The sequence below is a fragment of the Bos indicus x Bos taurus genome, chromosome 1 (genome assembly GCF_003369695.1).
Source record: "Bos indicus x Bos taurus breed Angus x Brahman F1 hybrid chromosome 1, Bos_hybrid_MaternalHap_v2.0, whole genome shotgun sequence".
Lineage (NCBI taxonomy): Eukaryota > Metazoa > Chordata > Mammalia > Artiodactyla > Bovidae > Bos > Bos indicus x Bos taurus.
The window spans coordinates 149158661-149173891 of NC_040076.1; the positions used below are offsets into that span (position 1 = coordinate 149158661).

Consider the following 15231-nt stretch of genomic DNA (forward strand, 5'->3'; position numbering starts at 1 on the left):
AGAAACGATGTTGAGAGGACTTTGCATCCTGGGGGCAAAAACGAACCCTTCCGATTGGAAATTAGGTTTTCTAAAAAAACTTGTAAGTAAAATTTAAAAATCTCTTTTGTTTGTCCTTGGGTTTATTATTGAAGCACTATTTGACTACTTGTTTTGGACCAAACTTTATCTTTTATGTAGAGATTAATAAGATGGAGGCTCTTTGGACATGTATCAGAAAATGTGAATTTAGTTTTGGTTTTGGGATCTTTTTAAAGGCAAATGTGATTCGACTGCAAGAGCGTGCACATGGGGATGATGGCTTGAAGAATAAGTTTTTAAGGAGCCTTTTGGCCTCCTAAGTGTGTGCCATCGTAGGAATGTGAGACAGGAATACGTCACACCTGGCATGCTGAATAAATACCCATTTGCCTGGGCACTGCCCCTTGTATCTTCAGTTCCCCCAAGGCTATCTCCAGGAGGAGCACTCCTGGGGAGCCTCAGCTTTCTGGGGCCTCTGCCACTTCTCATCAAAGACTCCGTGGAGCGGTCCATGCTGGTAGGCTGCAGTTGCCATGGCAGCAGCCATGCATGATCTGGGTAACCAGGCACCACATGGGGGCCAGGTTTTTCCCCAGGGCACAGTCTGTGCAGATGGCGGCAGAGGAAAGACCACTGTTCACAGGCAGGTGTCTGAGTCACCATGTCAGAAACCTGCATGCGTGTGAGAGCTCACCGTTGTTCCTGCATGGCTCTCGTTTTAGATGAAGAATCATCAGGCTGAATAGATATTTGTAACTATCTTTGGCAAGCTGGCCAGCCTCGTCACAAGGACAAGAAAATTGCCCTGGAAAAGTCCAGCTTTCTCTTGGGCACAAGACTTCACTGATGTTCCATTCAGTAATGGGCTGATGTCAAAATGCCCAAGCATCACACTTGAGCCCTCAATGTCTCATGTCTATGGGGTATGAGCAAAATATTCTACGTTTTGGTCTCAGGTAATCCGACCATGAATATATTACGTGTTCAATTAAAACTGGTGGTAGACAATGAAGTAAGAGATAGGATTAACCCCAGTAATGGGCTTCCCACGTGGCACCAGCGGTAAAGAACCCGACTGCCAAAGCAGGAGATGTAAGTGAGAGATGTGGGTTCGATCCCTGGCTCAGGAAGATCCCCTGGAGGAGGACATGGCAACCCACTCCAGTATTCTTGCCTGGAGAACCCCGCGGACAGTGGAGCCTGATGGGCTACAGTCCGTGGGGTCTCAGAGTCTGACACGACAGAAGAGACTTAGCAGTCACACAATGGGTTCTCAGTTGCTGCTCAAGAATGGAATGAATACTCAGAGGAAGGTGCTAGGAAATCTGGCTTTTGGAGGTTGCTGAGGAAGGAAATTCAGAAAGAGGAGCTGGGTAGAGTGCTTGGATGACCATTTGCAGTGATGTAAAAACTCTGTGGGCACCTGGGGGACAGCTTAAGTTGGGTCTCCAAGTGTGGCAATCCAGACGTGTTCCTTGCAAATAAAAAGAAGATCCTTGACTTTGCTGTCACATTTGGTGGCTCTTCCAGAGGAAGGGAAAGAGATGCAAAATTTTTTGACCTGGCTGGCATTTTTTTTTTTTTTTGGTTGTGGGGTGGATTTGAACACATCAAGACTCCTCACTTAAAAAGAGGGGACAGGTCAGATCATCTTGGGAGATGGCTGAAATTGCTGGATGAGGCAATCAAGTATGTACTCTAGGCCCTGGGATACCAAAACGCGACAATTTCTAGAGGCTGAAGAATTAGGTAAAAAGCAAAATAAAGCAGTGAGGTAATCAACACGGAAATGAGAACTCTCTGGGACTTTACGCTTTCTTTTTTATGTGTTGCTGCTGCTGCTAAGTCGCTTCAGTCGTGTCCGACTCTGTGCGACTCCATAGACAGCAGCCCACCAGGCTCCCCCGTCCCTGGGATTCTCCAGGCAAGAACACTGGAGTGGGTTGCCTTTTCCTTCTCCAATGCACGAAAGTGAAAAGTGAAAGTGAAGTCGCTCAGTCGTGTCTGACTCCTAGCAACCCCATGGACTGCAGCCTACCAGGCTCCTTTGTCCATGAGATTTGCCAGGCAAGAGTACCAGAGTGGTTGCCTACTGCTTAATTAAGCAGTTGCCTACTGCTTAATTTTGAGTTACTTATGTTAGGGGCATCCCTGTGCACAGGGGACTCAGAAGGTCTTATTTCAGTTCTTCTAGGAAGGGTTATCATCTCTGAGCCACTTGGGTGCTCTGTGGGGTCAAGAGTGCTGGCCAAGTCAAGCTCAAAAGATGCAGTGTTCCCAGCAGACGCTTCTGGGGGAGTTGTCATCAGTTAGATGGGCAGAAACCAGGACTGGAGGGAAGGACTCACCCACAGAGGTGGTGAATATGACTAAGGCTTCTGCACTACCCAAGGCTGAGCCAAGGGGCAAGGGAAGGTGTGGTTCATATGTGTCCCCCAAGTCAGCCAGGCTGAGAGATGATGCCAGAAAGATACTTGCTATGATGGAATCTGTGAACAGTATTCCAACTCTTTCTCTAAGCTGCCCGGTTAAACACCTAGAGGTTCTAATCTCATAGCTGTTGGGAACCCAGATCTCTGCCCTCCAGCTGATCCAGTTCTGCTAGCTGTGTTTAGCTGTGATAGACCCAGCGTTGATGTACTCCATAAGGCGTTCAGTTTGGACTGGGGTTTTAGTAACCCAAGATTCCATCTTAGGCTCCTGGGATGTCTTGTTCCTCTGGTTGGATATTTTATGTTTTCTATTAGAACTTTAGGTATGATGATGCATTAGGTGCTTATTTTACTAGTGCCTGTTGGTAGCAGATATTTACACTGCCTGAGAGAAACAGCCCTTCATGTTCTTATAAAGATTGACTGGTTGATATCACAGCATTCATGATTGGTGTTAATACAGGGGGTGGGTAGCCTTAATCTTGAAATGGTCGATTATACTTTTGGAGCAGAAACAATTTAGTTCCCTGAAATCAAGCTCTGTTGCCTATGTGGTCACAATTCTCTAACTGACCACAGAACACGTTAAAATGGATGTCTAGGGGTGTGGTGTCTAAGAATAATTTTTAAGTAACATTTTCACTGGTGATAAATCTCAATCACTTAGTCATGTTGCTACTTCAGTGAGCTATTCTTGTGAGTGTTAAATATTTTTTCCTCCTTCCCCCATCCCTCTTCTATTTGAATTAGGTGGCTGCATGAAGCTTTCTTTCACCAAGGTAATGGGGCCAAGTAAAAGTTTGACTCCTTTTAACATTTACTTAAGTTTTATGGTGCTGAACTTTGAGATATTTTCTCTCCTCCTTAGTTATTATGCTGTTCCACACAACTGCAAGATTGCAAGCTTTTTGCATGATTGCAGATCCCATCACCTAGTTTCAAACACAGGACCAAATCCATCCCAGTTTCCATCATTTACCTGTCAGCAATGCAATATCACAATAATTTATTACAAAAATTTTTCTTTCCCACCTAACTTCCAGGAAAGCACTTGTAAGAGAACTTGATGTATTTTTTCAGTAGAACTAAATGGGAGAAAAACCTGGCTTGGCTGACTTATGTCTGGCTTTGAAAATGTTCCCTTAGAATGCAAGTGAGTTCAGTCTGGTGATACTAAAGAGTGTCATTTAATATTGATTTATCTCAAAACCCCAATGTCTGAATTTCTTTGATCCAATATTTCTGTAGTTACCAGTCTTTATCTTGTACTTCAGATTCAGAAGGCAGCAAACAACACACCAATTCTTTCACTACACCTCTGTTTCTTCCTGAGCATTTTTCCAAAGGACCTGTTTGTTTTTATTCGCATGTTAACCTTTTAGCTGAGTAGCTAGAGGGAGCCAGAACATGTGCAACTAAACAGGAGTGGTGGCTCAGGGTTCTTATCATATTGATCAACTGTGGGCTAGAAGAACCTGGCAGGGAAAGATGGAGAGACAGCTCAGTAGTCTAGTTAGTTCTGTTCCAAGAAGGCATGAGAGGGAAGGCAGGTAGGGAGGGGAATTTGTTTGGACATGTGGCAACCACTGCAAATCCAGGCCATCCCACTCCACAGAGACTTGGGACCCAACCATTTCCGTATTTAAACTCCTGTGAATATCAGTGAAGCAATAGCTCAGTGAAGGAATAACTGGGAATTCTGATAAAAAAAATCACTCATTAGTTTTAATTTTTAATATAGTAGTTTTACCATATCACTTTCTGAAGTTGCCACTGAATCTTGCCTCACTATTTACTCTATTTACCACCCTTGGGGAAATGGTTATAATAAGGAAAGAGTTTTTCTTTGAGACTCAGCTCAAAGAAACAGACAACTGTGAAGCAGTTGTCTCTCATTAAAAAATAAGTTATTTTTCCTCAAATAAACCTATGCACAATACTGGAAATAGATTTATACTGGAAAAGATCATCATTATTCTACGTTGCCCAGGAATCTTTGAACAGTACAGTACAATATGCAATAGTATTTAATGGTACTAATAGTATTTAACAGTACAGTGCTGGGATTGGCAAGCTTCTCCTGTAAAGGGTCAGATAGTAGATACTTTAGTCTTCTGGCTATGGGCCCTCTGGCTAATTAACTCAACTCTGCTGTGTATTGTGAAAGGGGTCATAGCAACACATAAGCAAATGGGTGTGCCTGTGTTCCTAGAAAACTTTATTTATGGATACATAAATTTGAATTTGATGTAATTGTTACATGTCGCTAAATATCCTTTGCTTTCTTTTATTTTGCACGTGGATTTGAGACCAGGATCTGTAATTAACTGGACTTGCGGCCTCAAGGATATTACTCAGCTTGCCCAAACCCTAGTTTTCCATCCGTAAAGTGTAAATTATAATATTCAAGCTCTCATGGTAGATGAGAATTAAATGAGATAATTCATGAAAGTGCCGTGAATGCCCCAAACACTACACAGTGTAGGGGGTTCTGCTGTTTTGTTATTATCGTCCAGACTGCATTTTGTCAAAATCAAATAGTAGCCTGACCAAGTTTTGACTTCTAGATGACACTACATCCAGAAGCTCTCTGAGGTGCATTTTACTCCATTTTGAATTAAAGGATGACATTTGCATAAATACAGGTTGGCCATAAAATCTAGAAACAAGATGTTATTAATTGACTCTGTTGTAATGCCATATCAATGAAACATTTATTAGGTATCTACTGTTTATATTTTTTTACTTCATAGCCATCCACTGACAAGAAATGATAGACAAAGCTCACCATCTGTGTAAACATTTAACTTTCAACTGCCCTTAGGACTCTTTTGAATCAGAGCATCACCCAAGTCACGGCAAGACTGAAAACTAGTCAGACTAGCTTGGCAAGCTCTTTTGGAAACGACTATATTTTATTTTATTTTTTATCTTGAATCACTTAGCTAACCAAAGTCAAATAATTTCACATTCTTTCGGTGAGTTCAAATAGTTATTGAATGGAGCTTTTGTCCACTGGCACCCACATTCATAAACACTTTCTGAATATCCCAAAGATAGTGACTTCAACCTAAGTACAAAAGCAAAGGGGGAGAAAAGTAGGAAAACTTAGGGAGAGAAAAACAGGAATGTTGCTTGGAAACTTCAAAACTTAGGCTTTTAAATAAAGTCATAAGTAATTTTAAAATTATAGAGTATCATGAGAAATAGACATTTTAGAGCCTTCGTTTGGTTAAACCGGCAAGAGAAAATTGTGCTTTAGAAATAGGCTGAACTTTTTAGATACAGTGGCTGGAATTAATATTCAGGAACATAAGATACTAACCTAAATCGATGGAACTAGAACTGGAGAATGAGGGAAACAGCAAAAGAGAGGGTTGGATGGAAGAAGGGGGTGGGGAAAGAGACATTTCCTTCCCGCGGACCTAGAGTGTCTATGTATTGGACCAAACCAGGCCAGAAGGCCGTATTTTGAAGAGATTGAAAAGCAATGACCTGACCTTACAGGGATCACAAGGGTGTTAATCCAAAAGAGTATAGTCTGCCCATGGGACATCCAGAAATATAAATGATTTTATTCGTTACATAAAGCTGACATAAACAGGTGATCTTCTAGTTGGAAAGCATGTTGGGGTGGGTGGCAACGAGAATCTGAGGGTCTCAGCAGCCCTTGGGGAGGTCATGCTTCCAGCTGAGTCTGTCTTTTCTCCAGATTGGGGTCAGCTGTGGCAAGTTGTAACCCTTTAGTCTAAAATTCTTATCTGGCTAATGATACAGCCATGCTTTTATGGGAAAGGGACTCAAATATGCTGCCGGACAGATCAAAATATCATGTTGAGAGTGATCCTCATTCATTATGAATATTGAAGGATTAAAATAGGCTTATTTATTTCAATAATGCTGGATTTCCTATGGAAATAAACAAGGGACTGAGTGATCGGAGACTGGATATGGTGGAAGAGAATGGGTAGAAACTGTAGTCAGCTTTGCCGGACTGTCAATGAAAAACACCTTTCAATACTTGCTACTTAGAAAATTCAGTCTTAATGAGCTTCTTTCAGTTCCAAATCTTAACAGTTGACACAAAATACACTGTTAAACTGTGTTAGCAACAATTGTAGAAAAATAGACATGTTTGATAAGGACATTCTAATAAAAGGTTCTTCTGGAGCATCATCATTTAAAGATTCAGAGGCTCACATTACAAAAACGAGATTTGGTTCGTGTTCCATCTCCAACCACATTGACACCAAAGACAGTGAGAAAAGGGGAAAGGCCTCACACCTGGGTGTCCTGTCACAGACACAGAACTGACACTGTGTCTGCCCAAAGAGTTGCTAAGGCTCTTTGCTCAGCTGTGCGCAAGGGGCCCCACCCCAACCAGACAAGTCTGTGTTTTGTCCTTCAAGTCTTAGTAAAGCATTTGGAAAGGCCCGCTGAGTCTCCAGGAGCTACGTTAGCAGACTTCTTGCAGCCCCAGCTGATCTTGCTTTGTGCTACCACGCCTTTCCCTGCAACTCCTGGTGCTGCAGGGTTAGCGTCCCCAAGGCAAGAGTGCCCTGTCTAAGGCTACAGTGAGGTAAGGCCACAGTGCCTCCCTGCAGCCTGGCAAGAGACACACGGGGCTCCCTCCTCCTCAACTACAACCTCCTTTTTGGGGTGTGTGGAATGAAAAAAACTAACACATAGTCAATGCAAAAAGGGAAATGTTGGCAAAGAGGCAAGAGCTACGGCCAACAGTTTTGTTTTCCATATGATCAGAGCCAAGACGTAGTTGTCTTGATAAAAGGTGTCAGAAGTGGGAGAAGAGAGACACCCTCCCTCCCCCGCCATGTCAAACTTAGGAGTTACTTTCCTTATCTCTGGGCCATGCTTTTTAGTACACGAGGTCCCCAAACTACAGTGAAGGCCTGTGCTATCTGGTTAGGGAAGGCAAGGGCAACAGGGAAGGGCAGCTAGTTTGAGCTCTGCAACCTCCACGGTGCAAAGCCTCAAACTGAGCACAGCTGTAGGAGCTGAAAATGAACTTGGATCCAGTCAATGAATATCTGTGATGGATGGTTGTGTTAGGGAACACACAGGTTATAAATGCAAAATTAACGCGAAAGATCTGTTTCAGTGCAAAATCTCCACCTGCCCTTGAGGTTTTGTCTAAGATTCTCTTCTTACTCTTATTTTTTCATTTGAAATATTTTTCATTTTTGAAAATTAGATTTTCAGTACAAAATATTGTTCCTTCCTTCCCTCCTTCTCTCCTTTCTTCTTTCTTTCTTTTTTCATTTACCTTTGCAGATTAAAACGAATTAAGACTGTCATTTTTTTGGTCATTTTCTTTGACTGGGAGACACTTTGAATTTATAGTCTCTAACCTGTGGCATACTCTAGAGCGATTCTTTATTAGACCATCACTAAGATTGTTGATCTAATCATTGAATACTGAGCTCTGGTAATGTCATCATCATCATCATCATAAATACCAATGCAAGGAATTCTGACGGCTAAGCCCCTAGGTACAGGAAGGGTGTCAGATGGAGTCAAGGTGTGTGAGAGCAGTGATTGTAATATACTTTGCCCACTGCATGCCATCGTGAATTTCATGACTTTAGACCCAAACCATCTTTTACAAACTTACCATGTCTCGTCTTTAAACTGTGTTTATAGAGTGGAAACAGTAGGAGAGTCAGTGGTTTTGTAGAAGAAAAGGTTCTCAAACTACGGTTCTACGAAGGGCGAAACTCACTGGAAAAGCATCAACACATCACCGATGGGAATTCCCTGGTGGTCCCATGGTTAGGCCTTGGCACCCCTCCCCTTGCAGGGCCCCAGGTACAATCCCTGGCCAGGGAATGAAGATCTCACAGGCTTCGAAGAGTAGTCACCCCTACCCCTCCACCCCACCCCCCAAAAGAAAGAAGGAAAAAAAACCCACACACACACAAGAAACAAAAAAAATGCACATCATTGGTGGCATGCCAGAGCATGTTCTCCTCCTGAAATTCTGCCCCAAGCTAATCAGTGAGGTCCTTGTAGTCTTAAAAAAGAGACCTCAGTTTTGTAAACATTTCACAGTATATCAGCATATTGGTGATGAGTTTTGCCATCTACTGGACCTCCAAACTTCCCCCAGACCTATGGCTTATTAGAGTCAACGAAAGGGGTCAGTGAGGTACCCAAACGGCTGCCAGTCTGGGACACAGAACGAAGGCCATGCACTAACGGGCCAGCGGTCGATGGGATCAAAGAAATCCAGAAAACAGAGACATCAGAACAGAAATGCCTACTGTACTTTGGGGATCATTTTTTTTAATCTTATTTCTAAAGTTATATATCTAAACCTACATTGATTTTACATCTATGTACAGTATTTAGAAGTTGTGTTCTACAGTACTTTTGTACATGCTGGGTTTTATTACTAACTGCAAAAGAAAATAATTACATAAGGCATATATATGTACAGTGCTTTGTCTTCACCTCACCTGGGTCCTATAACTGCAACGCCCACAGAGGGCAAGCACCTCGCCCCGTGGATGAAATTTATTGAGATGTGTAAAACGGAGGGCTCGACTCCATGTCTCACTGCATGAATGAATAGGCACCAGAGACCTTCCTCGTCATATCCCAGGGAAACTCTTTGATGCACTCTTTTGAGTGATCTGCTATTTTACAACACATGCAGGGGAGTAGCGTAAATCTCTAGTCAGATGTGCCCTATCCCGGGAGGAGACCAGGCTGGGGCCACAAATGAGGGCATATATCACCTTAACCCAATCTGCAAGCTACCTCGTCAATCTGAATTAACTGAGAGGGCAGGTAGATATTTTACACCTTGAAGATTTGTTTCCTGGTAATGCCAAACTTAAATATAAGGAAAGAACAGAGTAAGAGACAGAAAAGAAAGAGAATGAGAGACAAGGGAAGGTTGCGGGGGGTGGGGCGTGGGGGTTGGAGAGGAGAAAGGGCAGCCCCGGGCCCGGGGACTAAACTTTGGATTCATTCTCTAGGTTTGCCACGTCACCATTCCTCTCTGTCTGCTCCTCAGGGTTCTTTTCCTCCTCCTCAGTCTCCAGTTCTGCGTGTTGGTTGAGTTTGCTGGAGACAGACCAGCTCAGGGGCAGCTCGGCCCTGCTGGCTAACTCGGCCAGCTCTTTGGCACTGAGAGATGGGGTGCTGGTCTCGTAGGTCTCATGGAAGCTGTTGTAGTCGACTTCGTAGAACCCATCCTCCAGCGTCAGGACAGGTGTGAATCGGTACCCCCAGAGGATCTCACTGGTGATGTAGGAGCTTCGAGCTTGGCACGTCATCCCTGCAGAGAGAGTAGAAGCATTAGTGTGTGTGTGTGTGAGTGTGTGTGTGTGTGTGTGAGTGTGTGTGTATGTGTGTGTGTGTGTGTGCACGTGCAGGCTTCCCACTGACCAGGGGGCTCAGGGAGCTGGGCAGTACTGCTGCGTGTAGTGTTGAGACTGTGACCTGCATAGGCTGTTGTAACAGGGAGGAACAGATCTGACTCCATATTTTATCTGCTTCCTTTACCTTTGCACTCTGTTGTTTTTGCTGCAACTTACGAATGTTGCTGATAGCCTGAAATATACAGGAGACCCCATTTTCAAACTTCTGATCTTTGAAGGCATAACATTGTCCTATTGGTGTAGAGATAAAAAGTTGCAGAGCAGAGAATAACATTTGTCCTGCTGGAGTTTACAGGAAGGTCATGACCTGAACTATGTGGACAGCGGCAAGAAGAAAGGATTCCCGCTCTGAGAAGTTTGATGTTTTCGAACTGTAGTGCTGGAGAAGACTCTTGAGAGTCCCTTGGTCTGCAAGGAGATCCAATCAGTCCACCCTAAAGGAAATCAGTCCTTAATATTCATTGAAAGGACAGACGCTGAAGCTGAAGCTCCAATACTTTGGCCACCTGATGCAAAGAGCCGATTCATTGGAAAAGACCCTGTTGCTGGGAAGGATTGAAGGCAGGAGGAGAAAGGGGTGACAAAGGATGAGATGGTTGGATGGCATTATTGGCTCAATGGACATGAGTCTGAGCAAACTCCAGGAGGTAGTGTAAGACAGGGAAGCTGGGGTTCCCTGCTATAGTCCATGGGGTCCCAAGGAGTCAGACATAACTGAGCAACTGAACAATGACAACCATACACCCTCCCCTTTTAATATAAAAGGAGCCTGAATCCTAAGTCAGGTAAGATGGTTCTTTGGGACACTAGTCCATCATCTTCTTGGTTTGCTGGCTTTCCAAACAAAGACAACTCCTCTCTCGATTTGCTGGCCTGTTGAGCAGTTCAAGCTTGGACTCGGTAACAGTGCCACAGCTAAGGAGGTGTGTTTCCTGTCACAGACGTCTAGTTGTTTCTATATGCATGTGCTCTCCTGCAGAGTCCCAGGGAGCAAGGTGGGAGTCCTGGCGCACAGCAGGCAGTGCTTGCCTGCGAGGTCACAGGACAGCGTGTGTGCAGGCACACACGGGGCACACTCATGTGGCTGTACCTCGTCCACGTTTTGCTCCAAATTCATCTGAGGTCATGACTGCGATCTGACATTGCTCTCAGAGGCTTTGCCTGAGTCCCACTGGGATTTGAGTGCTCTAGCCACAGACTTAAAGAAAGTTGACATACGAACTACACTTACATGCCCTTAAGCTGGAGGCCTACGTCCCTGACACGTAGGCCATGACAGTGGTTCCCCAAATAAGGCTGGAAAGGAAACCCATCCGAGTCTGCACTTTCCCTAGGACTCGTGGAGGTGTCTTTCAGCTCATGCAATAACATAACAAAGTCGCTCCCCACCTCACCGCCCTTCCTGCTTATAGACAAGAAAACTTTTTCTAATTTGCACAAAAATGCCATGTGAGCTACTGGCAGCCCAGGAGTCAGGAGTCACTTCCTTTTACATTTGAAAAGGCAGAACAAGGGAAATCCCACCTGTTACCTTAAGGAGAGAAAACCAGGCAACAGGCTTGGGATGAGATAGGGGAATGTCATTGGTGCATTTTTCTGCCCCCATGAGGTCAAAGAATTCTCTTATGAAACTTCTCAGGAACTGGAAGCATTCATTCAGCCATCCCTTCAGGTCTGATTTTCCCTTTAGCTCAGTAAGCTCAGTGCTAAAAGCCCATCCTGTTTTTAGGGGCCCATGAAAACTTTTATTTTCTTTTAAAGTCAGAAGAAAAAAAAAGAGATTTCAGATAGAAGAAAATATTAATATATTCATCTCTATATAAAGTATATTACATATTCAGTGGACATGAGTTTGAGCAAACTCCAGGAGACAGTGAAGGACAGGGAAGCCTGGCGAGCTGCAGTTTATGGGGTCGCAAAGCGTCGGGCATGGCTGAGGGACTGAACAACGAGCAACAACAGCATATCACATATTATGTGTGCAGCACGCTCAGTCACTTAAGCAGAGTCTGACTCTTTGTGATGCCATGGACTGTAGCCCGCCAGGCTCCTCTGTCCCTGGGATTTCCCAGACAAGAATACTGGAGTGGGTTGCCATGCCCTCCTCCAGGGGATCTTCCTGACCTAGGGAGCGAACCTGCATCTCTTGCATTGCAGGCGGATTCTTGACCACTGAGCCACGGGGGAAGCCCTCATTACATATCATATGAAGTAGGTTATATACTTCATACATATTATATCATGTAATTCTATAAAAATATAGCTAAACATTTAAAAAATGGAATAAAGAGACCACAAAGCTGAAGCTCCGTAGGACTCACGATATTCCTACTGCCTCCTGTGTTCATTCATCCAGGGGAGCAACCAGTCACTCATCTATTGTCTGTCAGGAAAGTTAACAACATGCATTAAGCAATTGCTTTATGCTGGATGCAGTTGGGGTGAGGAGAGTAGGACACAAATAGGTTTTACACAGAATATTCTATAAAATATTCCCACAGCAGTGCATTGACTTCTCATGGCTAAAAGAAGAAAAAGATCCTAAGAATCGGGACTTAAGGAGGCAGGGACTAAAGGACTGACCTGCTGCAGCTGGCAGAGTCTGAGCCCGCACAGTCCTCATTTAGCCCTTTGCTCTTCCTCTGATCCTCCAAACTGAATGCTATCCTTCTTCAATGTTTTCCTGACTCGCCAATGATTTGGTCCCCTCATCCCCCATGCCTCTAAAACAAGTTTGCAAGGCTACTAGGCATTGCAAAGCAAAGAACAACAGCATCTTGTTTTGATTTTTCAAAGAATGTTTCTCTTTGGGGTTAGCAAGTCTTTCGCTGTGTTTGGGAGTCTTGGGGGAAGGCAGGTGATGGCAGGGTTATACGGGCTCAAAGTGAGGCGCAGACAGGAAGTCAAAAGGAAAGATGATAAAACAACTATAACTTTTTTTTCCCATAAAAGAAGCATATGTTTATTTTAACATGACTAGAAAACAGAGACAGGCACATAAAATAATATCCACCCAGATTTTCATTTCTGGTTACGTAAATAGCCAAATTTACATACAGACTGGTTCCAGATAGGAAAAGGAGTACATCAAGGCTGTATATTGTCACCCTGCTTATTTAACTAATATGCAGAGTACGTCATGAGAAATGCTGGGCTGGAGGAAGCACAAGCTGGAATCAAGATTGCCGGGAGAAATATCAATAACCTCAGATATGCAGATGACACCACCCTTATGGCAGAAAGTGAAGAAGAACTAAAGAGCCTCTTGATGAAAGTGAAAGAGGAGAGTGAAAAAGTTGGCTTAAAGCTCAACATTCAGAAAACGAAGATCATGGCATCTGGTCCCATCACTTCATGGGAAATAGATGGGGAAACAGTGGAAACAGTGTCAGACTTTATTTTTCTGGGCTCCAAAATCACTGCAGATGGTGACTGCAGCCATGAAATTAAAAGACGCTTACTCCTTGGAAGGAAAGTTATAACCAACCTAGACAGCCTATTAAAAAGCAGAGATATTACTTTGTCAACAAAGGTCTGTCTAGTCAAGGCTATGGTTTTTCCAGTAGTCATGTGTGGATGTGAAAGTTGGACCATAAAGAAAGCTGAGTGCTGAAGAATTGATGCTTTTGAACTGTGGTGTTGGAGAAGCCTCTTGAGAGTCCCTTGGACTGCAAGGAGATCCAACCAGTCCATCCTAAAGGAGATGGATCTTGGGTGTTCATTGGAAGGACTGATGTTGAAGCTGAAGCTCCAATACTTTGGCCACCTGATGCAAAGAGCTGACTCATTGGGAAAGACCCTGATGCTGGGAAAGATTGAGGGCAGGAGGAGAAGGGGATGACAGAGGATGAGATGGTTGGATGGCATCAGTGACTCAGTGGACATGGGTTTGGGTGGACCCCGGGAGTTGGTGATGGACAGGGAAGCCTGGTGTCCTGCGATTCATGGGTCGCAAAGAGTCGGACATGACTGAGCGACTGAACTGAACTGAAAATAGCCAAATAAAACTAGAAATTAAAAATACAACGATTAAAATTAAACTCTATATGTTAAATTTATATTAAAATCAATCAGTTTCACATCTGGTTGGAATTGGTTGAAGAGAGAATCAGAAACTTGAGATACAGGTGTGAAGAAACAATGCAGGAAGCAGCCAAGAGGATGTCCTCGGCAGTGATGGGGAAGGGACTTCTGAAAACCCTCTCCTCCATGAAGGTAACGAGAACATTGGGAGAAATTGACACAACAAATTCTTCAAAACTCTGTAAATAAACTCCAGGAGTGTTTGTTCAAGAAAAATGGCGGAATCTCAGTAAGAACCCTGAGCTTGGCAAAGTTTCAACGTCCCCCTGCTCAGCTTATGTTAACCTTAGAAAGCAATAGCTTGGGCTTCCCCTGGGGGCTCAGTGGTAAAGAATTGACCTGCCAATGCAGGAAACATGGGTTTGGCCCCTGGTCCGGGAGGACCCCACTTCTGAGGGGCAACTAAGCATGTGAGCCACCACTGCTGAAGTCTGTGCATTCCAGAGCCCATGGTCTGCAAGCAAAGAGGCCACCACAATGAGAAGTCCATGCACGGCACCCAGAGAGTAGCCCTGCCTGCTCCAACTAGAGAAAAAGCCCGGGCATCAGTGAAGACCCAGCACGGACAACAATAAAAAAAAACGCACAAACAACAAACCCAGTAGCCGGCAATTGTGGTGCAAAAGAGCAGTGAGCAACTCCTGGAGGGGTGGGAACGGAATTGGAGCTCTTTCAAAGTCTCATGTTCAGAACTGTCATTATGTGAAGTTTCTAGCAGTTCCCTTGGAGAAGGAAATGGCAACCCACTCCAGTGTTCTTGCCTGGAGAATCCCAGGGATGGAGGAGCCTGGTGGGCTGCCGTCTATGGGGTCGCACAGAGTCGGACTCGACTGAAGTGACTTAGCAGCAGCAGCAGCAACAGCAGCAGCAGCAGTTCTCTAGAAAGCCCCATTCACAAAACATGTCTCTTTTTTGACCAGGCACAGATCTTGCCCAATGAAAATAGCCTTTTTCCTTGGGTCATTTGTTGAAAACAACCAGTGGCTAAATTTTGTACTCCCCTTTCCCCAAATACATATGTTGTTCCAACCCCCCAGAACCTCAGATTGTGACTGCATTTAAAGATAGGGTCTTCAAAGAGGTAATTAAATTAAAATGAAGCCATGCGGGGGTGTCCTAATTCTCTGTGACTGGTGTCATTATGAGAAGAGATTAGTTGTACGGACAAGGACAGAGGAAAGACTATTTGAAGACACAGGGAGAAGATGGCCACCTCTGTTCACAGGCTGAGCAGAGAGCAGCCAACCTTGCCAGCGCCTTCATCTTGAGCGCCTCACCTCCAGAATTAT

At 44.2% G+C, this 15231-nt stretch overlaps 1 protein-coding gene across 2 annotated transcripts in view; it reads right to left on the bottom strand.

Moving 5' to 3' along the window:
* Positions 1–4176: 4176 nt before the first annotated feature.
* The window catches only part of KCNJ6 (potassium voltage-gated channel subfamily J member 6), a 331877-nt gene continuing 320822 nt past the window's right edge, over positions 4177–15231 (bottom strand). For both annotated transcript variants that reach the window (XM_027548902.1, XM_027548903.1), the window contains exon 4: positions 4177–9756. In XM_027548902.1, coding sequence (XP_027404703.1) covers positions 9431–9756 — 326 coding nt within the window. In that variant the 3' untranslated portion in view covers positions 4177–9430. The remainder of the gene's footprint in view (positions 9757–15231) is intronic.